At 44.2% G+C, this 22571-nt stretch overlaps 1 protein-coding gene across 1 annotated transcript in view; it reads right to left on the minus strand.

Moving 5' to 3' along the window:
* Positions 1 to 8228, minus strand: part of LOC126285346 (protein D2-like) — an 81562-nt gene extending 73334 nt beyond the window's left edge. The window contains exon 1 of the mRNA XM_049984699.1: positions 8001 to 8228. Coding sequence (XP_049840656.1) covers positions 8001 to 8228 — 228 coding nt within the window. The remainder of the gene's footprint in view (positions 1 to 8000) is intronic.
* Positions 8229 to 22571: the final 14343 nt, after the last annotated feature.

Here is a 22571-nt window from a genome sequence, read left to right on the forward strand (position 1 = left end):
ACATCAAAACATCACCATCTAGGTATGAACATCATCATTTATTGTACTTTAAAAAAAATCTCTATATTAAGACTAAAAAGAATTTATTGTTCAATGGCTGAAGAGTGGCAATTTGGTCGCCGCCTACTCGCCACATGTAGGACAAATGTAAATAACTGCTAAAAAAAAAAAAAAAATTGTTTGGGAAAAGTATATTCCCTCTTAGACCAGAAAACGGTTACACTGACAAACAGTGTCTCTGCCATTCTTGTACTTACACTGTTGGGAAAAAAATTGCAACGCCAAAAATGAGTTTGAAACCTGGTGGTAGTCAAGGGAAGGCAGGATTGAATTAAGATTATGGACGAGGCCGTCATCAGTTACTACTGGTTACGTCTTACAATTACATTATTTTAAACCAGTAAATCCAGACTCAACAATAAATAAAAAATACCACGTGTTATTAATGATGGAATAAACTATAGTGTAAATAATATTGTTTTCAGTGAGTTACAATTTAGCAAATCACCATTAAGTACAGGTACAACAGATAATGTTTTAAAAGCAAGCCACTGTGGTCTGGGCAGAAGGCCTTACTCGCCAGGAATGGCAATAATTTAAGAATAGTTCAAAACTCGCTGTAACTTACAAAATTACAGGTATTGAAATATTAAAGGCAAGTCGCCACAAAAACAGCAGACGGCATCAGACGCCAGGAAATGCAGTAAATAAGGTTTTAAAGGCTTACTGCGTAACTACAAATACGAATTAAAACTTTAAGGCAAGAGACCACAATCACGGCTGAAGGCCTTACACGCCAAAAATGGAAATAATTAAGAATTGTTTAAGAACTCGCTGCAATTTACAACTTACAGGTATTGAAATATTAAGGTAAGTCGCCGCAAACACAGCAGAAGGCATCAGACGCCAGGAAATGCAGTAAATAAGGTTTTAAGGCTTACTGCTAAAACACAGATACCGAATTTGAATTTTAAGACAAACTACCACAATCACGGTTGAAGGCCTTACACGCCAGGAACGGCAATGATATGAAAAATTGTGAAACCGGCTGTAAAATAGCAAATACAATAGCAAAAGTTAATTAAAAAAAGAAGCAACCGATCCAGACGGTGCTCCGGGTATCGACGTCTGAAAAGGTCCGGCAACAAACACTTTCGCGAGCAATGAGATACGCACCCAAAAGTTGCATTCACTTGACAAGATGGTAACTCAGACTAGTGGCAGTCTAACGAGTGACTAATGATAATCTTACTGTAACTACCTGAGATCCGATAAACGAAATGCAACGATGGAACAACACGCCAAAGCCAGCAGTCTGCACTATGTCCCCAGAATAGTGTGTGTAGAGCGCCCGGAAAGAGAAAGGAACCACTATCACCAGAGTAGAAAGCGCTCCACTCGCTGCTCTTCGCCTCGGCGACACTACGAGCAGCAACACGAACCCAAGTCACTGGACAATCGCGAGGTATCACAGTGGTGGAGGTTTCTCTACTTGGATTGAAATGCACTCATCTTAAAGCTTGCTGGATCCGGTTTACTACGAGGTCGTGCACCCTCGCGACCGCCAGCGGTCCCGGCGTGTTCTGGCTCCTCCTGAGTCCCCAACCGACCTGGCCCACTCACACGACCCGGAAAAAACGACGACGTCTCCCAAAGATCGGGCAACAGTTACTACATATCGATAACCGCCGCTGCTGCCATTAGCGGTCACGCAACGCTTGCGAAGCCGAGTGGCGCCAGTCAACACGAGAAGAAGACAAACAACCTCAACCATGCCGACTAAACGATACCGTGTGGCCTGCAACAGAGGGCGGAAACCTACAAGCAGCACCAGTGGGAACCGCAGCACGGCTCAGAGTTGTGCGACATAACAGAAAGTTGATGTCTATTCAAATTTCACGCCGACTGTCTGAGAGTGGTGCTAGTAAAGCCACTATGAGAATGCAAGTCAGGTTGTTTTAGCACTCGTGAGCGTTAGTTGCCTTTGAGATTGGACGTGGTGGGTTGATGTTGCTTAAGAATGCCTTTAAGGCGACGCACACGCCATTATCAACACCTCATTGAGTTTCAACGAGGTGTAATATGGCTACGAGGAGCTGGATACTCTCTGTGAGATACTGGAGAAAGGCTTGACAAGAATGTAGCCACTGTACGTGTTGCTGCTAGCAGCCGGGCTCCGGACGCCCAGTGCCACTAGCGAGAGGGAAGACCATCGTGTCCGGCTTATGGCTTTGGCGCATGGCACTGCATCAGCAGCAGTAATCTGAGCAGCAGTTCACACCGCTGTGACACAGCGAACTGTTACAGATTGGTTAAGTGAGGGACAGCTCCGAGCTAGACGGCCTGTAGCGTGCATTCCGCTGACCTAAAACCATCGCCGTTTGCTACTTCAGTCGTGTCAAGCGAGAGCTCAAGTTGAAGGTATATTGTGTTTTCTGATGAAAGCTGGTTCTCCCTGCGAGCCAGTGATAGCCACTTGTTGCTTAGAACGAGAACAGTTGAGCCTCCAGTCAAACTGTCTGCCTGCTAAACAAACAGGACCTGTACGATCAAGAGCACCATAGAGGTTATCCCACGCACCCTGATTGAAATTTTGTAGGTCATTCTGGTGATTCGACCTGTTGTTCTTCCTTTCATTAACAGTAGCCAAAGGGGTATTTTCCAACAGCGTAACGCTTGTCCACATACCACTGTTGTAACCCGACATGATCTACAGAGTGTCGATATGTTACCTTGGTCTGCTCGGTCAGCAGATCTGTCTGCAGTCGAGTACATATGGAACATCATGACATCTGCTTGGTATCCCAGAGGTCCAGTTACACCACTGCTGAAAGCACATTAACTGCCGACATGGAAATCCTGGACACATACTTCAGGAAATAGTGCCTCCCCCTAAACCCTCAGAAAACGGTTACTTCAGCATTCCACCTACGGAACAGACACTCTGACTATAAACCAGAAGGAAAACCTTGAAGTACTGCAGCACACAGAAGTACATTGGAATAACACTAGATAGGTCCCTAACTTTCCGACAACATCTCTCCAACGTGGCCGCAAAAGTAAAGACCCGTGATAATATCATTCAGAAGCTTGCTGGTACCTCCTGGGGCTGCAGCGCTCAAACCCTAAGATCAACTGCTTTGGCACTATCATATTCTGTCACTGAGTACTGTTGTCCAACTTGGAAGAACAGTGCTCACTGTAGCAAGATAGTTGCGCAACTCAACCAGACAATGCGACTTATCACAGGCTGCAAACGTAGCACTCGAATTGCGTAGCTATTAGTTTTAAGTAACATCCAACCTCCAGATCTACGAAGATCAGAAGCTCTCCTGAAGACCTGGAGAAACATTCAGGACCCGCATCTATCCGTACACAGCGATATATTAATAGCAGAACATCAGCGTCTGAAGTTAAGAAAACCACCTTGGCGAACTGGATGACACCTTGGAGCCCCCGACTTCAACATCAACAAAGTATGGAGAAGTCATTGGGAAGAATCGTCAGTGTTCAAGGGTCATCTAGTTGAAAAGCCTTCCATGCGAGTTCCACGTTTCACACTCCCCAGACGCCAGTGGAGAACCATCAACCGCATCCGAACAGGAGAAGGGAACTGCGGATATCTAGAGCACAAATGGGGCTGGACAACATCTCCAGATTGTGACTGTGGAGCTGCCCTGCAAACGATTAATCGCATTGTTGGTAAATGCCGAAACGAGCCTTTGGGGGATTAATAAATGACATCCACCATGCATCACGTGAAGGGCACAACTGGATCTAAGAACTTGTGTTATGTGTAGATAATTTAACATAATACTGTGAACATTTGATTCTGTACATGTATTTTGCTTGTCATTTCTTACACTGTATACTCTTAACATTATGTATTTGATCCAAGCTCTATATCATCATACAATAAATAAATAAATAGGACGACAACTCCAGCGTCATCTGGAAAGAGGATTAACCGTCCCTGTATTGACCGACCAAGTGGAATTCCATTCCACAAACTGACATCCGGCACCTGTACAACACAATTCGCGCGCGTTTGTGTGTCTGTATTTAACATTCTGGTGGTTACAGCGGTTGCTAGCTACAGCAGTTGCTACTGTATCAGTATTTCACTTTGCAATGGATTATCTCACACTTATAACCTGTCATCTTGCAATGTTAATCCCTTAAATATGTTACCTACAAAAATATATTCCCGAAATTTCATTACTGTTATTGTTTTTTGGTGTAACTCCGCCATTGCCAGTCCCAAGCCCGGGGCCCCATCTCACAAGTCATGGGGAAGGAGGAGGGGGAGGAGTAACAACCTCGAAAAAAAACCTGGGTCGATCTGGCTCCGGATGGCAGCACCCAGTTAGGGCCCCTACCTAGGGTTACAGGCGAAGCCCGGCCAACGGGCTCGAAGGCAGAAGAGGAACGTCGCTTCCCAACGGCAGAGAGAGCGGAAGAGCCACTGAAACATATCAGGTAGCGCCGGTACTCCATGTTAGGGGCGGCTACCAAAGGCGTCTGTATCCCCATGTCAGGGACGGCATGAACACGTCTTCTGGGGCTAACAACTTCAGTCGTATAACTGGACGGACATGAGCCATCCCATCAAACATTTTTTTAGCTCATGACTGGATCGCACTATGGAATCGAGATTACCCCAGGGGGACAATCCCCCATTGACCAAGGACAATGCAAGCAGGCATTCGGATTCTGGAGTACCTGCCACAAAGTGGATAAGGGAAGAGTCAAAGCTCCCAGAACCTCAAAGAAGATTAAAACTAAAGAGACTTTCAATATTGGAACCATAAATATACAGACAATGATTAAGACTGGTAAACTTAAACAGTTAATAAATGAGATGAAAGAGAGAAGCATTGGAATATTAGCGATGCAAGAAACAAGATACACTGACTAAGACACAGTGGAGTCAGAAGACTTCATAATACTGAAGGGGAAACCAGGAGTTAAAGTGGGAAAGGAAAGACATGCACCTAGATGCTTTGTACAGGGTTCATAGTAGACAAGAGATACGAAGATGGCATAACTGAAATGAAGAGCAGGTCAGAAAGGATATCAACACTGACTTTTCAAGCAGGGAACACAAAGTATACAATAATAAATGGACATGCACCTACAAATGACAAGAACAGGAAAGACAAAAAAGTTTCTGATAGCTTCTGGGAAGAGCTAGATGATACACTGAAAAACATACCATATAGACATGTAAAGATAAAAGTAGGAGATTATAATGCACAGATTGGAAGAGAGAACTAACATAAAGGAGTAGTTGGCGAGTACCCTGCACACCAGCGGACAAACAAAAATGGAGAAAGACTAATTGAACTGTGTCGAGAACACAAAATGAGATTCATGACAACACACTTCAGGGCCAAATCTTGTAAGAAAAAGACATGGGCAAACCCATGCACCCACCTTGGGGAATTCCAAATTGACAACATAGCAATCAGCTGGACAAATGCTAAAGAGATCACGAACACAAAGGTCGGGAAGAACACAAGAATAGAATCGGATCACTATCTTACAAAAGAGCCTTTCGATTCCAAACAGGGACAGACTGCCACAGAAGAATAGAAGAACAGAAAACATAAAGGTAGACAGAGACAAATTAAGATACAATCGATCCAGATATGAGGAAGGAATTCAATCATTCACTGAATGGGACGACATGAAGCGAAATGTGGTGAAACAGGCTGAACTATGGGGAAAGGAAGAAAAGAAACGGAAGCACTGGTGGTGGAACAAACAATGTGAGGAAGCGGTAGAGACTCGCAGGAAATCCTGGAGAGACTGGAGCAGCAAGAAGGACGCGGAAAAATGGGAAGTTTTCTTAGGAGCAAGAAAGGAAGTGGCCTGAACAATAATATGGACCAGAAGACAGAAGATGAAGCAGCAACTGGACGAGATTGAGAGCAACTTCAGGAAAAACAACAGCAGACACTTTTTCGGGAAATTCAAAAAGAGTCTGATTGGATACAAGGGTAGAGAAGTGTTTATAAGATATAAGAAAGGGGAGATGGCTGTCAGTGTGAAGGAGAACTGTTGGGTTTTTCCAGAGCACTTTCATGGCCTGCTGAACTGTGAACCACCTGAAGAAGAGCTGGAACTGGGGACTGACACAGAAGAGAGAGAGCCATGCCCTCCAACCAGGAATGAAGTTGCACGTACGATAAGCGATCTAAAGAATAATAAGGCAACTGGAGAAGATGGTATAGCAGCAGAGATGATAAAGTGGGGAGGCAACAAACCAATAGACAACATGACAAACATAATACACCAGATCTGGAGAACAAATAAGTTGCCAGAAGGATGGAAGAATGCAATTGTAGTGCCAATACACAAGAAGGGAGACAAGAGAGATGCAAACAACTACAGAGGATTATCGCTACTAGAGGTCGGACACAAGATGCTGTCAAAACTATTGCTCAAGAGAGTAGAAGAACAGGTAGAAAGTACAGTTGGCGACTACCAAGCTGGATTCAGGAAGGGAAGAGGATGTGTAGAACAAATATTTATCCTGAAGCAACTGATAGAACATAGGGCCTTAAAAAACAAAAAGACACTAATAACCTTCGTGGACTTCACAAAGGCGTATGACTCCATCGACAGACAGACTCTTGTTAGGATCCTGAAGAACAGAGGACTTAATGGAACTACACAAGAACTCATAAAAGAAATTCTGACAGACACAAAAGCAAGGGTGAGATTCAGAGGAGCACAGTCAGAAGAATTTGAGATCAAGACTGGTGTCAAACAGGGAGATGGATTGTCACCATTGTTGTTCAATATAGCTCTGGACGAAGTGATCTGGCAATGGAGAGCAATAAACGAGGAAATGGGAATACCAAAGACCCATATGGGGGACAACAGGGCTCAAGTGGACTGCCTAGCCTTTGCAGACGACATAGCAATAGTAAGAGAGACGGAAGAAGACGCAAAGACACAACTCGACAACTTACGTAAGGTAGCAAGAAAGATGGGACTGACGATAGCTTATAACAAGACAAAGACATTTAACACCACTGCAGATTGGGAAACACCAGAAGGCACTGTGGAAATGGTGGACAAATTTAAATATCTGGGAGAATTTATAACTGGAAGGTACAGGAGCAAGGAGGGAATAACAGAGAGGATAAAGAAGATGAGGTCAGCCTTCTGCATGACGAGAGAGATATACAATAAAAAGAATATATCCACAGAGGCAAAGATAAGCCATTACAAGGCAACAGTGAGGAATGCAGTATTATATGCTACTGAGACGCTGACACTAGGAAGAAATGGGGCAGAACAACTAGAGAAAGGAGAGAGAAAAATACTGAGAAAAATAAAAGGTCCCAAAAGAGGTGGAGAGAGGTGGATGCGAAGACCTAGGGAAGAACTGTACCAGAATATGAGAACAATATCCGGGGAAATCAGAGTCAAAAGGGCAAGGTTTGCTGGATATGTAGTTAGGATGAGTATGGACAGACTGACGAAGGGAGTGTGGAAACAACAGGGAGCCCAAGGGGAAGGACAGGAACCAAGTGGATTGTTGAACTTCAAAAGGACTGGTTGGAATTGGGATCAGGGTCGAAGGAAAGGAAAACTGGAGGAACAAATATACACCGACAAATATGCCGGAGATCAATGACAGAGAAGAACACAGGAAAAGATTAGAGTGTCACCAGTGGAGCCGCCAGGAGAAACGGAAACTGAAGATCTCGGAAGAAGAGTGGGAGAGAAGAAGAGAAAGAATGAAGAGGTTCTGAGAGAAGAAGAGAAAAATGCAGTCCACGAACGGGCTACCCGTGGTCCTACAGAGGCCGTAAGGCAAGAAGGAGAAGAAGAAGTATTTTTTGGTGTCGATTTTTTTCCGTCAGTTTATATGCAAAGCTAAGTTTTGTTGCCGACTGTTAGGTCCTGCCCCACAACTTCAGTTCATCTATTGTACTAGAGACCCAGCCCCGTCCGTAGACGCATGGTTGCCACACCGCGATTACCTGCAGCGCCGCCGGGAAGGAAACGACGGGCGCTGCCTCGACCTGTTCCTTGTCCACCTGCTGGTCGCAGCGCACCCACGTGCCGTTGGCGCTGGTGACGATCAGGCGGGCAGCCGGCGCGTCGCACACGTTGCTCATGCGGCCCTCCCGCGCAGAACACGGCGAGCCCGAGGCCCGCTGGCCAGCTCCGCCCGCCACAAGCAACAGCAGCGTCCACCGCCAGAGCATGGCCCCTGCAGTCTCGTGGGAACTCGCGCCAGCCGGCACTAATACCCGTGCCGTGGGAAGTGCCGGAAGCTGGGCTCACGTGCTCCGCTAATGACGCGCGATCGGCGAACGGCGGCTTTCATTCCGGGCCACACTTCCTCGCTCTCCGGTTCCGCACTCCAATTGCCGTGAGAAAAATGCACGTTCCACGTCTCATTATTTGCTAAACCATAGGGCGTGAGTAGATCGTTGCGCATTCAAAGCAAAATATCACTATTTGGACCGAAGAATGCACCGTGTCTAATGTTGACCAGGTAGAGTAACAACTGTTCTCACTACTGCGTCTTTATTGTTGGTTGAAAAGTACCGATTGTCAAATTCATTTCGAATTGCGGCAGACGGCAGTTCCTAAGCAAAGACAATCATAATCATTTAATTTACTAGAAAACTGCGACTACGATGTTGCATCACCTGCGTGGTTTACTATAGACACACGAAAATTTGTGCTGGTCAGGGTCTCAAACAGGGATTTTTTGCACATAGCGCGTGGTCATCTTAACCACTTCTGCTTTCTGTGCAAACGTCCCGGACAATCCAAATTTCCAAATGTCATACTGTCTATGTCGCACAGTGCTCACACACAGTTCGTGTGAATCCCACATAGGGATTTTCCTTGCTTTGATGAGACAGAAATTTTCTGGTGTCTACATTACACCATGTGTTGTTGTTGTGGTCTTCAGTACAGGGATTGGTTTGATGCAGTTCTCCATGCTACTCTATCCTGTGCAAGCTTCTTCATCTCCCAGTACCTACTGCTACCTACATCCTTCTGAATCTGCTTGGCGTATTCATCTCTTGGTCTCCCTCTACGATTTTTACCCTCCACACTGCCCTCCAGTACTAAATTGTAAGCTCTTGTGCCTCAGAACATGTCCTACCAACCGATCTCTCCTTATAGTCAAGTTGTGCTACAAATTTCTCTTCCCCCCAATTCTGTTCAATACCTCCTCATTACTTATGTGATCTACCCATCTGATCTTCAGCTTTCTTCTGTAGCACCACATTTCGAAAGCTTCTATTCTCTTTTTGTCTAAACTATTTATCGTCCACGTTTCACTTCCATACATGGCTACACTCCATACAAATACTTTCAGAAAAGACTTCCTGACACTTAAACTATACTCGATGTTAACAAATTTCTCTTCTTTAGAAACGCTTGCCATTGCCAGTCTACATTTTATATCCTCTCTACTTCGACCATCATCAGTTATTTTGCTCTCCAAATAGCAAAACTCATCTACTTCTTTAAGTGTCTCATTTCCTTATCTAATTCCCTTTGCATCACCCAACTTAATTCGACTGCATTCCACTATCCTCGTTTTGCTTTTGCTGATGTTCATCTTATATCTTTCTTTCAAGACACTGTCCATTCCGTTCAGCTGCTCTTCAGAGTCCGAGCTAAGAACAACATAGACACTCATTTCCGAGGGAGGACTCGAAACTCCGGCGGGAACGGTGAAGATTTAAATGCTAATTTTTATTAATTACATGGAACTGACAGAAAGTATCATTTAATATTAACTGCGGGATATGTGTTGCAAAGGTTTTCACTCATTTTGTAATTTCCATTCATTTTTCTCATTATTTTAATGACAAGAATGAAAAATACCTTATAATACTATTATACAATGATTAGACCATGTCTCTTTAATACCTCATTTCGGACAGTATTGTATGTGACAGTCATTGTAATTTATTCCTGTGATTAGTTCTAAAGCAATTTTCTTTTCAGATGGATGTGCACCGTTCACCGATTTCAGCAGGATACTGTAGTCATCGCAAAGAGATATGTACGGAAGTGGACTGCTCCTATTTCGGCGGACTACTACAGTACTTTCTCTAGGTATGCTTAAGAGGTAACTTATAAACAACGAGCAAAGCGGAAACTTGCTTCAGAATGTCAGGTTAGAACAATGATGACGGTCAAATTGTTTATACACTGCCCACTCACTTTAAATCCACCATCTGCCAAACGCCTGAAAAACTACCTTTTGCAGCGTGGGCGTGCAGGGAAAAGGTCAGTGACGATCTGAAAGGTACCGACAGGGATATGGAACCAAGCTGACTCCCATGCCGTGGCCACTTGCATAAGGTTTCTCAGTTGAGGATCCATGCCGCAGTCAGCCCGGTCCAGGTGGTCAGACAGATTATCGAGGAGTCTCTGTTGGCAACCCCTTGGTGTAACTGGACAGTCAGTTGCTTAAAGTTGCACGTCTATTGGCCAATACATATCCCCGCAGGTGTTGTTCATCCCTGTCATCTATGGTCCATGGTACACCGCAGTTGCCTTGGTGCCGGTTTGGGATAGCACCATTTTGCCATGCTTGGTAAACTTCACGGTGGCATGCGAATTTACAAACTTAGCCGTTTCGAAAATGAACCCTTGACCCGAAAGCCAGTGATCATGCCCTTACGGACGTCAGATAAATCTCTCTGTTACGGCGTTATGATGACGACTGCACCGTTCCCTGCGTCCTCCGACACTCTTTATATACCGTGGTGCTTATTGCGCGTTGTCGTCGAATTTAGGCGGTGATCACGTTAACCTGTCTGACTGCACTGTGCTAAAAGTAAAGTCGTATGGCATATTTGGCTGGGAGATCCCCAAGGTTGAGCTGCTTGTCCTTCACACACACTGGTGCCTTTCTTTCGCAAAATGTGATAATTGTATGTTAAATGTATCTGATACATGTAGATGACTGTAATGGGAGTGTGGTATCATTGTTGCCTCGAATGTTGATGAGAGGAAGGAGAGGGTGAAACCCAGGGCCTATTCCTCTCAAGTAGCACCAAGGAGGCTGACGAGTTGGACGTCCCCACCCAATGGCCGGATCACCATCAACAGTGTGACGTGCGCTCATTCCATAAGAGGCTACGGAGAGGCTTTGGAATTTAATCCAGAACATTGGCTTGAGGTCTGGTAATCAGGAATTTTGTGTCACCACCCGTCCTGTCCTTTGCCGGAAAGGCAAAGGGAGGCCTGCTTGCAACACGTAGCGTACCCAGGTGGTTGCCCATCCAAGTACCGGGCACCCCCGGCGTTGTTTAACCTCGGCGATCTAACGGGAAATGGTGTGAACAGCGTGGCTCTTCAATATGTGTCGAAAGCTTGATTTTACCTGTTTGCCTCTGTAGCGAAACAACAACTTCCTTTGATCCCCGCCGGGTGGCATATGCCATTTCTACCGAGCCGACTAATTGAGTACGCCCTCAGTCGTTTATCACGGACAGCTGCAGGATGGCCGCGCTGTTAACATTTGCTGGAATTGAATATTGTTTCGAGCGAGTGCGTGGTGCTATACTTGCATCTTATGCGTCCGAGAAGCACGCCACTCGGATCTGGATGATTGCCCTGGAACTTGACCCGCTTTGTTTGGCTACATAACGCACGTGTGAATTGGAATTATTGAATGAAAATCATTGGCGTCCGTTGGACTAAATGGATGAGGACAGTACTGTGTAGACTGTATCAGTACTGAGAAAAATTTGCTGTATTGTGGGGATTATTATGTGTTTCAGGTTTGAGTTACTTTATTCCCTACTGGTGACTAACCAAAACTGCTACTGCTTTCTGTCTATTCAAGGCAAATTCATTCTTGTTTAGTGGGATAGACCCCGGTGCTTAGTTTACCGATATTTGTGCTGCCTTTAATTTGGTTCTAAGGACTAATGTAACTGCTTGTTACTGTAGTGGAAGCATTCTGGACGTTGCTATTTAAGTTCTATTTCTGCACCCTTTTACGCTATAAGCCAAAGTCATTTGTATTTTATCTAATAAATTTACATAAGGACTATATGTTATGGCTGCCCACTGATTGATTGATTGGCTTACATGTCTCAACTGTGTTGACTATTGATTAAACATATGTTAACTGAAAATTTTCCATGTTTTCTAGTAACGGCGGAGTTTTCAGACTGTGTGTTGCTGAAATCATTTTGACAGAAGTTCGAAGCAACGCGAGTCTTTCAGACCTTAACTGAAAATTGTTTAGATTTCAGATATTAATGATTCATTTGTGTTTTTTTTCCTTTTGTTACTATTTGTTCAGCTTCACTTCTGAAATAGAAAATCATAAGAACTTAGCAGAAAATTCTTAGTAAATTATATTTTCCGGTTCGAGTGTTACATTTTTTTACTGCCCGCCACCATGCCACTCCCAGAAGAAGTCGTCAAAAACATTAAAACGTGCACCGCTTGTGAACTCAATGTTTTTCTCGCAGATCTGAGCATTGCCCGTGCCGGCGAAAACGTGACAATTCCTTTTAAATTAGTGTGATTGTGCCGGTTACAAAACTTGGAAATTTTTTCTGTTTTCTTGAAGCGTGTTTTACAATGTTGTGATAGGATGAGCCAGCTAAGGAATGAATCTGTAGGACGTAAAGTACTTGTTTAGATGATTTGATCCGCGATGCACAACAAAGCTGGAAAAAGTCCTGATTTCACTTTCAGAGAAAACGTGTTTCAAAATAAAACATTTATTACGAGCCGACAAGAAATATAACGCCATAACAGAAAATGATTATTAGGCAAGATAAGAAAAAACCGTGGAGCGCCAATAAAGAGCAAAACAGTTTGTACACTGACAATCGTGGCCACAGACTGAAGAGCCAAAGAAACTGGTAGACCTGCCTAATATCGTGTAGGACCCCCGCGAGCACGCAGAAGTGGCGCAACATGACGCGGCATGGACTCCACTTATGTCGGAAGTAGTGCTGGAGGGAACTGACACCATCAAACCTGCACAGCTGTCCGTAAATCCGTCAGAGTACGAGGGAGTGGAGATCTCTTCTGAACAGCACGTTGCAAGGCATATCGGATATGCTGAATACAAGTCTGGGAAAATTTGTGGGCCAGCGTAAGTGTTTAAATTCAGAAGAGTTTTCCTGGAGCCACGATGTAGCAATTCTGGACACATTGTCGTGATGGAATTGTCCAAGTTCATCAGAATACCCAATTTACATGAATGGATGCAGGTGATCAGACAGGATGATCCCGTACGTGTCACCTGTCAGAGTCGCATCTAGACGTATCAGGGCTCCCATATTACTCCAACTGCACACGCCTTACACCATTATAGAGCACCCGCCAGGATGAACAGTTTCCTGCTGATATGCCACGTCCATGGATTCATGAGGTATCTCCATACACGTACACGTCCATCCGCTCGATACAATTTGAAACGAGATTCCTCCGACCAGCCGCGCGGAATGGCGGCGCGGCCTAAGGCGCCATGGCACGAATTGCCCGGTCCCTCCCGCCGGAGGTTCGAGTCCTCCTTCAGGCTTGCGTGTGTGTGTTGTTCTTAGCATAAATTAGTTTAAGTTAATTTAAGTAGTGTGTAAGTCTAGGGACCGATGAACTGAGCAGTTAGGTCCCTCAGGAATTCACACACATTTGAACATTTGAACTCCTCCCAACCAGGCAACATGTTTCCAGTCATCAACAGTCCAATGTCGGTGTTGACGGGCCCAGGCGAGGAGTAAAGCTTTGTGTCGTTAAGTCATCAAGGTCACACGAGTGGGCCTTTGACTCCGAAAGCCCACATCGATGATGTTTCGTTGAATGGTTCGCGCGCTGACACTTGTTGATGGCCCAGCATTGAAACCTGCACCCCAATTTGCGGAAGGATTATAATTCTGTCACACTGAACGATTCTCTTCAGTCGTCGTTGGTCCCGTTCTTGCAGGATCTTTTTACGGCCGCAGCTATCGGAAATTTGATGTTTTATCAGATTCCTGATATTCACGGTACACTCGTGAAAATGATTGCACGGTAAAATCCCCACTTCATCGCTATCTCGGAGATGCTGTGTCCCATCCCTCGTACACCTACTATAACGCGACATTCAGACTGACTTAAATCTTGATAACCTGCCATTGTAGCAGCAGTAACCGATCTAACAACAGCGCGAGACACTTGTCTTATATAGACGTTGCCGACCGCAGGGCCGTTTTCTGCCTGTTTACATATCTCTGTACTGTAATATGCATGCCTATACAAGTTTCTTTTGCGCTTAAGTGTAAACGTGGTAGATTTCCGGAAGTAAGCGGCAGCAGATGTATAACGCACAGGTCGCAAAATGGCCGTGGTAAAGAGGCGCGGGGGCTGGCGCCCCATAGCATCCCATATGTATTCCTTGGGATTTAGGTCAGGCGGATTTGATGGCCAATACAGCAGTGGGTTCAGGTGAGGCGAATTTGATACCAAACACATCAACGTGAGTTCGCTATATGATTATCAAACCGCTGTAACAAGTCTCGCGCCTTCCGACACGGACAGTTATCCTAATGAAAGTGCAAGCATCGTCGGGGTAGACTTCATGTCTGAAGGTATGTAAGTAAAACATTATGATGTATGATATATGACATGTAGCCCACAGCTGTCACGGTGCCTTCGATTATGTGAATGTACCCCATAGCACAATAGTGACTGTCACCCCAACAGCCTGCTTTCGTGGGGCGTTGCATATTCTAAGTAACCACTCGCGTATCCATGCTTTACCATATGAGAAACATGATTCATTCGACCAGACGATGTATTTCCATTGATCTGCGGTCCTGTCTAAAGGATGTCGTGTGCACTACAATCGTAACTGACGTCTTTGGGTCAATATGGGAACTCATGGGGGTCTTCCGCTGCTGAGCCCCACGTTCAACAATGTTCGCTGAAGGGCATGCTCCAAAACACTTGTGCTTGTACCAAAACTGTAATCCGTCGCCACATTGGCTACAGGTGGTCGCCTATTGTGCTTTACAGAGCTGGCAAGCTTAAGACCTCCATGTTCTATGACGGGGTGTGGGTGTTCAACACTTTATCGCCTACTCTGTCTTCACTATGAAACGTCCCCTCAGAAAAATTATACAAGGCTGTGCCTAAAAAGAAACACAATATTTTTAGCGCAACGCAATCTGACTTTCAAAAATCCCTACATTAACACATACGTTTCACAAATCACTTACCTCACAAAAATCTTCGTTACTCAAGTTACTGCAATACAGCGAGCGCCACTACTGCCAGCTAAATAAAAGATTCAAACTACTGAAGCCACTAAGTACTGATAGGCATAGTTAGCAAATGAAAGATTTTAATAGAGAACAAACAATGTATTTACCTTAATATTCATAATATATATAGCAGTTCATGACATCCAGTCTTACAAATTTCAAAACTCCGCCATCTCTCTCCCCACGTCCACCAATGCTGCCGGCTCACCTCCAACTGCCTAATGCCACGCGCTGTTAGCATCCAGCTGCCGCTGCCCGACACTACAATGGCAGACAAAAATGCAAACCAGCCACAGACTGCACACGGCACAGCCAGTGATTTTTCATACAGAACGCTACGTGGCGTTACCAATAACAAAACGTAAACAGCCTACTTACATAGCCCCCATGCTCCCCACAAAAAAATTTACAAATTGTTTTGGGCAGTGGCCAATACAGATCTGAAAAAATTGTTTCATAATTATGATTGCAATAGCAAAGAAATCAAATGCACACACTTATTGATACAATGTTGGTCAAAAGCTAAAATTTTCTCACAGTCCATATAGACAGTCCTGATCATTCATCACAGTAAAATAGTAGTGTTTTTCTCAAAGACTGAGCAATAAAAGAAAATGCACACGGAAGTAGTGGATTTCCATGCAGTCTTGAAGAAGTAGTGTTGTCCTTCCAACGGAAAGACAGTGCTGACTCTTGACATGCAGACAGGTAATGGGCCACAACAGAGCAAACCCACAGCAGAGTCAGTCGAAGTTTTGAAGAATATTGGTAGGTAGGTCAACACAGAGTAGACCCATTGCAGTCCTGGTAGAGATTACGGTATTGGTGGGCCATCAGAGGTGCAGACCCACTGCAGTCCTTGTAGAAATAATGGTATTGGGGAGTCATCAAATGTGTAGATCCACTTCAGTCCTTGTAGAGATAGCCAGCAGCCATCTGTTTGACTGTGCAGGTGCACAATCACCATTGAAGAGTCTTGCGAATAATATAGCAAGTCCATAACCCACCACTTGTCCACTCACAAAGTTTTTGGAATTGTCCTTAGAACCAGCAATGCTGTTAACCAGTCCCTTGCTGAATTATCAATACACTTGCAAACACTATCAGTCCCTACTTCTCACATATTGTGCATATACTATCACCAAGAGAAACGTGTGCAGTGAAATGTAATTTACAAGTTACTTAATTTGATGAACTGGTGTCAATTACAATTTTGTAACATAAGAATACAATAACAAAGGTACAAAATATATCATTAAAGAACATAACAATACATATAATATTTGTAGTAGTACAGGCTTTACAAAAGAATCGAAATAGCAAATACATCAGTGTTACAAAAATTGCGACATAAGTACATACAAAAAAGATCAGAATAACTTTTGAAACATCAACTTCACACATGAGCATTAGAACAAAACAGAATAAATAATGTGTAAACATCTTTACAAAGTAAATAACATGTTATTAATGCAAATTATATTTGAGGATAACAGTATTCCTCATCATAGTGATTGTAGCTTAGTATTAGAAAAATTTTGCAACATAAGTCTTATCAGATAATACAATGGCAGACAACAATGCAAACCAGCCACAGACTGCACACGGCACAGCCATTGATTTTTCATACAGAACGCTACGTGGCGTTACCAATAACAAAACGTAAACAGCCTACTTACAACTATGCCTCGACCACTTTCCATAGACGCTCACGACAGCAGCATGGGGACAGCCAACCAGCTTCGCCGTTTCGGAGATGCTGGTTCCCAAGCGCCGGGGAGGAACCTGCCATTTGTCAAAGTCGCTTATATCAGTGTTGTGCCGTTAGAATGATTCTCCATTTCTCTCTGCTGCGTATATGCATGGTGATTCAAGTGCCTCTATGGAAATCGTTTTCTGCAACCTGCAGTGTTATCTCTGGCCCTGATCAACCACGCTCGAGATTTCATATTCTCTAGCTCGCTACGCGCAAATTATTTGCGCTACGGATAAAATGAACATGACGTTTATGTAGGAAATTTCATGTAGTTAAATTTCGTACTGGGATACGTTTTCGCTGGAGACCACCGTTTCCAAGTTATTCAAGAAAAACGTACAAAAGTGACTTTCAAACGCACCTTCATCACCACACATACCCATCAACACTCAAGATGTCTAGTATATTGTTTGTGGCACTCTCTCCCGCCACTGTACAGAAGTTACTGTCTACATGAACTATTCACAATATTCGACCATCTTTGGTCTCTATTGATTGGGCTCTTACGCCGACAGTATAGTCGGCTATTTCGTTAACATTACTAATTTAAACGAGCCTTTGAGGGTAATGAAAGAAAAAAAGACTCTTTAAATTTGACGCTAGTACTCATTACGATGACAATTCGATTCGAAGTAAACCGTTACAGACACAGTAGTTTCGTAGTCGAAAGGCCTGACGAATAGAAGGATGTGATTGTTTATTTTATGCTGTTTAGATTCACAAAACTATTATGTAAAATGTACACAAATTTCAGTTTCACAGTTTTTAACTTTTCGATTAAGCCAATGGCGCAGTAAGGCCAGTCAATGAAGTCCAAGAAAGATCGAATGTGGCAAATAATTCCTGCAGCCGCAAATTTTTGTATAATGGTAGGTGCGAATGTCATGAACAACAGACGAAAAATCCTGATACGTGCGGGCTGAGTGTGGAGGTGGAGATGCGTCTGGGGCTGAGTGTGGGAGTGGGGCGGGGTTTGCGTTTCAAAGTTACTTTTGTACGTTTTTCTTGATCAGGCTAAAAGTACGATATCTAGCGAAAACGAATCCCAATACAAAATGTAACACATTAAACGTCCTGTTCATTTTTCTTCTAGGACTAGTACATTCTAATGCAAAAAATCCACGTACCACGAAGGAATCGTCCGAACTGGACGGAAATCGGTAGATGGGACATGTATATAAAGACAAACAAATGATTACAGTTTCAGGAAAATGGGATGATTTATTCAAGAGAAAAAGCTTCGCAAACTGAGAAGGTCAGTAAACCGTTGGTCCACCTCTGGTCCTTATGCAATCAGTCATTCGGCTTGACACTGATTGGTAGAACTGTAAGATATCCTCCTGAGGGACACTGCGCAAAATTCTGTCCAATTGGCACGTTAAATCCTCAAAATCCCGAGCTGCTTGGCGTGCGCTGCCCATAATGCTCCAAAAGTTCTCAATTGGGAGCGATACGCCGAACTTGCTGGCCAAGGTAGGGTTTGGCAAGCACGAAGACAACCAGTAGAAAGTGTCGCCGTCTGTGGACGAACATAAACGTGCTGAAATGTAAGCCCAGGATGGCATGCCAAAACGAGTTGTATACTATCGTTGAAGTACAGCTGTGCTGTAAGAATGGCGTGGATAACAACCAAAGGGGTCCTGCGATGGAAAGAAACGGCTGACCAGACCACTACTCATCGTTGTCGGGCCTTATGGTGGGCGACAGTCTGTTTCGTAGCCCTACGCTTCCCAGAGCATCTTCAGACATGTCCTAGCTTATTATCGGAGATAAGTTCGAAGCGGGACTCATCACAGTTCTACTCCAGTCCATGAGATTGCAGGAGGAAGACGATCCTGGGGACGCTCTGCACAGTGGCGGGATATCAACCTATTACCCACCTTTGGGCACGACAATGTGATTTATGGTCTGGGGTAGCATTTTATTTCATAGCAGGACCCCTTTGGTTGTCATCCGTGGCAACCTTACAGCTTGCTGGTACGCCGGTTATGTTGTACGCCCTGTTATGTTGCCCTTCCTGGAATGCCATCCTGGGCTTGAATTTCAGCAAGATAATGCCCACCCGCACACGGCGAGAGTTTCTGTTGCTTGTCTTCTTGCTTGCAAAACCCTGCATGGGCCAACAAGGTCGCTGGATATCTCACTGAGAAAGCTTGGAGTATTATGAGCACGGTCCTCCAACTAGATCCGTACCTTACGACCTAACCCATCAATTGCACAGAATTTGAACTGATACCCCTCAGGACATCCAACAATTCTGTCAATCATTATCAAGCAGAAAAACTGCTTCCATAAGAGCCATAGATGTTATTGATGCTCAATTTCTGAAGTTCTTTCCCCTTGAACAAATCATCCATTTCTGCAGAAATGGTAATCATTTGTTCGTCTGTACATATACAGCCACCTCTCTGATTCCCGTCCCATTCGGATAGTTTTTTCATGGTGCGTCATTTTTGAGCGAGAGAATGTTCTAAACATTCATGGTGGTGTCTGATTGTACTATATCGTGTCTCCCAAACACTTTCGCGCAACGACGCTCTGAGCGTGTTTTTTAGGGAACTAGTTTGAACCTAGGACCTGTTGCTGGTAAGGAGACGCCAGACCACACATGACATGTAAAATTCAGAAGAGTTCAGTGAGACTAGCGATGATATAACCAAATACTAAATGATCTCAGCGTCAGCTCCACTGCACTCCCTGTAAAAGAATCTTAATTCTAACTAAATATAGTGGAAAGGGTTCAAGGCTTTCCTATTTTTAGTTAGCTGGTAAAATAACGTCGAAAAAGCAGTTAAGTTTACCATTGGAAATTTATTCTAATCACAAAACATCGTTTATAAATTGCACTATTGATAAAAGGAAATGTTTTAATACAGGATGGTAAAAACCAACAGCGTTCAACAAAACTGTGAACGAATATTCCCTAAATGGGTTTCCAAGTTCTACAATCGATCGAAGGATAACCTATGCCATATCACATCTATAATCTAGGTTTAATTTAAGTTTCACAAAAGAAAAAACTATCAAAATGGTCTACAGTGACCCTCAATTATCTTTAATAACTTATCTAACTTGTCGTAAATTACAGTGGCTGATGTGGCTTCTCAATAACTATATAAAAGAAAAATCATCGCGTTTCAGATCTGTTCTTCAAGTGGCAAATGTGAACACCATGAGTTTTAATTAACGATCACCATTAGTTTTACGGAAAAAGGGGTGTAACAGATAAGACTTCTGCAGTTCTGAGTGAAGCCTTATGCGCTCAAAAATGCGGCATCGCGTGCGTTCATTACCTTGTCGGTGTCTAAGCAGCGTCAGGGCGGCAGCGGCCGGCGCACCAGCCATCCAGCCCGCCGTCTCGGAACTAACTCTACTCTAACTTCTCGTTACTACAATTTACCGAATTTGGTTTAAAAAAACTATCTGGCTGTGTTTTCATCTGACCAATCAGGGTCTCAATGTTAACCTTAAGCTCCGCCTACAAAAATTCTGTCTATCCAATGAGAAACGTTATACTTTTCATGGTGGGGCAATGTTTTTAAAGTTTGCAACGTAACAGAGACGCTAAAAAGTCTCACGCTAAAACCTGCAGCTAGTGTGGTCCTTTTAGCGTTATCGTAAGATCTATACTGCTCTTCTGGAGGGCTCTATCTTTTAACATGGGCTGGGGAGTGATCCTAATTTAACAGACATGCGAAAAAGTCTCACCCTAAAACTTGCGAGTGGTAGTGGCCCTTTTTGTGTTATCGTAAGATCTATACTGCTTTTCTGGAGGGCTCTAGCTTTTAACATGGGCTGGGGGTTGTCCTTGACATACCTGAGACGCGAAAAAGCCTCACGCTAAAACGTGCGGGTTTTATAGTCGTACAGGTAGGCTCGCGGCATGGGTGCCCAGCCCCTCCCTTATCTAGCTTAACACGGTTCTGCTCTCGTGCTCTCGGCTTCTGTCCTCGTTTCTCCCCTCGGAACTGCGTCTGCCTCACGGTGGGAAGGTACGACATGCATTTAGGCATTCTTGTGTTAGTCTGTGGTATTCCATTTGCTCACTCGTTACTTGTATTATTTTGGTTAATTTAATGTCACGATTTATTCGGTGCTATGTGACATACTAGTAGATTTGCTTATCATGTCAGGGTTTTCATGTAAGGTGTTGGATTTGCCTGACACCTTACAATGTGAAACTCTCAGGTGTGGTTTATGAAGGCTAGGTAATGATTACGGGTTGCATAAAACCTTATCGATAGGGGCAGGTGGCCCCCCTGACTTGTCCCCAAAACCACCAGGCGACATTCAGTCTATGGTCAGTGGCCATATTATTCTGGCTCATCACTGCACTGTAGTTCCTTCTCTAGATTGTCGTACAGATGACAAAATGGTAGATATCAACATATATGACAGAGGAATAGAAAAACCATTAAAATAGCTCAAAAGAGGAAAGGCCACTGAACCTGATGGGATGCCAGTTCGATTTTACACAGAGTACGCGAAGAAACTAGCCCCCCTTCATGCAGTGGTGTACCGTAGGTCTCTAGAAGAGCGTAGGATCCGAAAAGATTGGAAAAGGGCACAGGACATCCCCGTTTTGAAGATGGGACGTCGTACAGTTGTGCAGAACTATAGACCTATATCTCTAACGTCGATCAGTCGTAGAATTTTGGAACACGTATTGTGTTCGAGTATAATGACTTTTCTGGAGACTAGAAATCTACTCTGTAGTAATCATCATGGGTTTCGAAAAAGACGACTGTGTGAAATCCAGCTCGCGCTATTCGTCCACGAGACTCAGAGGGCCATAGACACGGGTTCCCCAGTAGATGCCGTGTTTCTTGACTTCCGCAAGGCGTTTGATACAGTTCCCCACAGTCGTTTAATTAACAAAGTAAGAGCATACGGACTATCAGACCAATTGTGTTCCTTCATAAGACAACGCGGCATGTCATTCTCAATGGAGAAAAGTATTCCGAAGTAAGAGTGATTTCCGGTGCGCAGGAGCGGAGTGTCGTAGGAGCGTTGCTGTTCACTATATACACTCCTGGAAATTGAAATAAGAACACCATGAATTCATTGTCCCAGGAAGGGGAAACTTTATTGACACATTCCTGGGGTCAGATACATCACATGATCACACTGACAGAACCACAGGCACATAGACACAGGCAACAGAGCATGCACAATGTTGGCACTAGTACAGTGTATATCCACCTTTCGCAGCAATGCAGGCTGCTATTCTCCCATGGGGACGATCGTAGAGATGTTGAATGTAGTCCTGTGGAACGGCTTGCCATGCCATTTCCACCTGGCGCCTCAGTTGGACCAGCGTTCGTGCTGGACGTGCAGACCGCGTGAGACGACGCTTCATCCAGTCCCAAACATGCTCAATGGGGGACAGATCCGGAGATCTTGCTGGCCAGGGTAGTTGACTTACACCTTCTAGAGCACGTTGGGTGGCACGGGATACATGCGGACGTGCATTGTCCTGTTGGAACAGCAAGTTCCCTTGCCGGTCTAGGAATGGTAGAACGATGGGTTCGATGACGGTTTGG

The sequence above is a fragment of the Schistocerca gregaria genome, chromosome 1 (assembly GCF_023897955.1).
Source record: "Schistocerca gregaria isolate iqSchGreg1 chromosome 1, iqSchGreg1.2, whole genome shotgun sequence".
Lineage (NCBI taxonomy): Eukaryota > Metazoa > Arthropoda > Insecta > Orthoptera > Acrididae > Schistocerca > Schistocerca gregaria.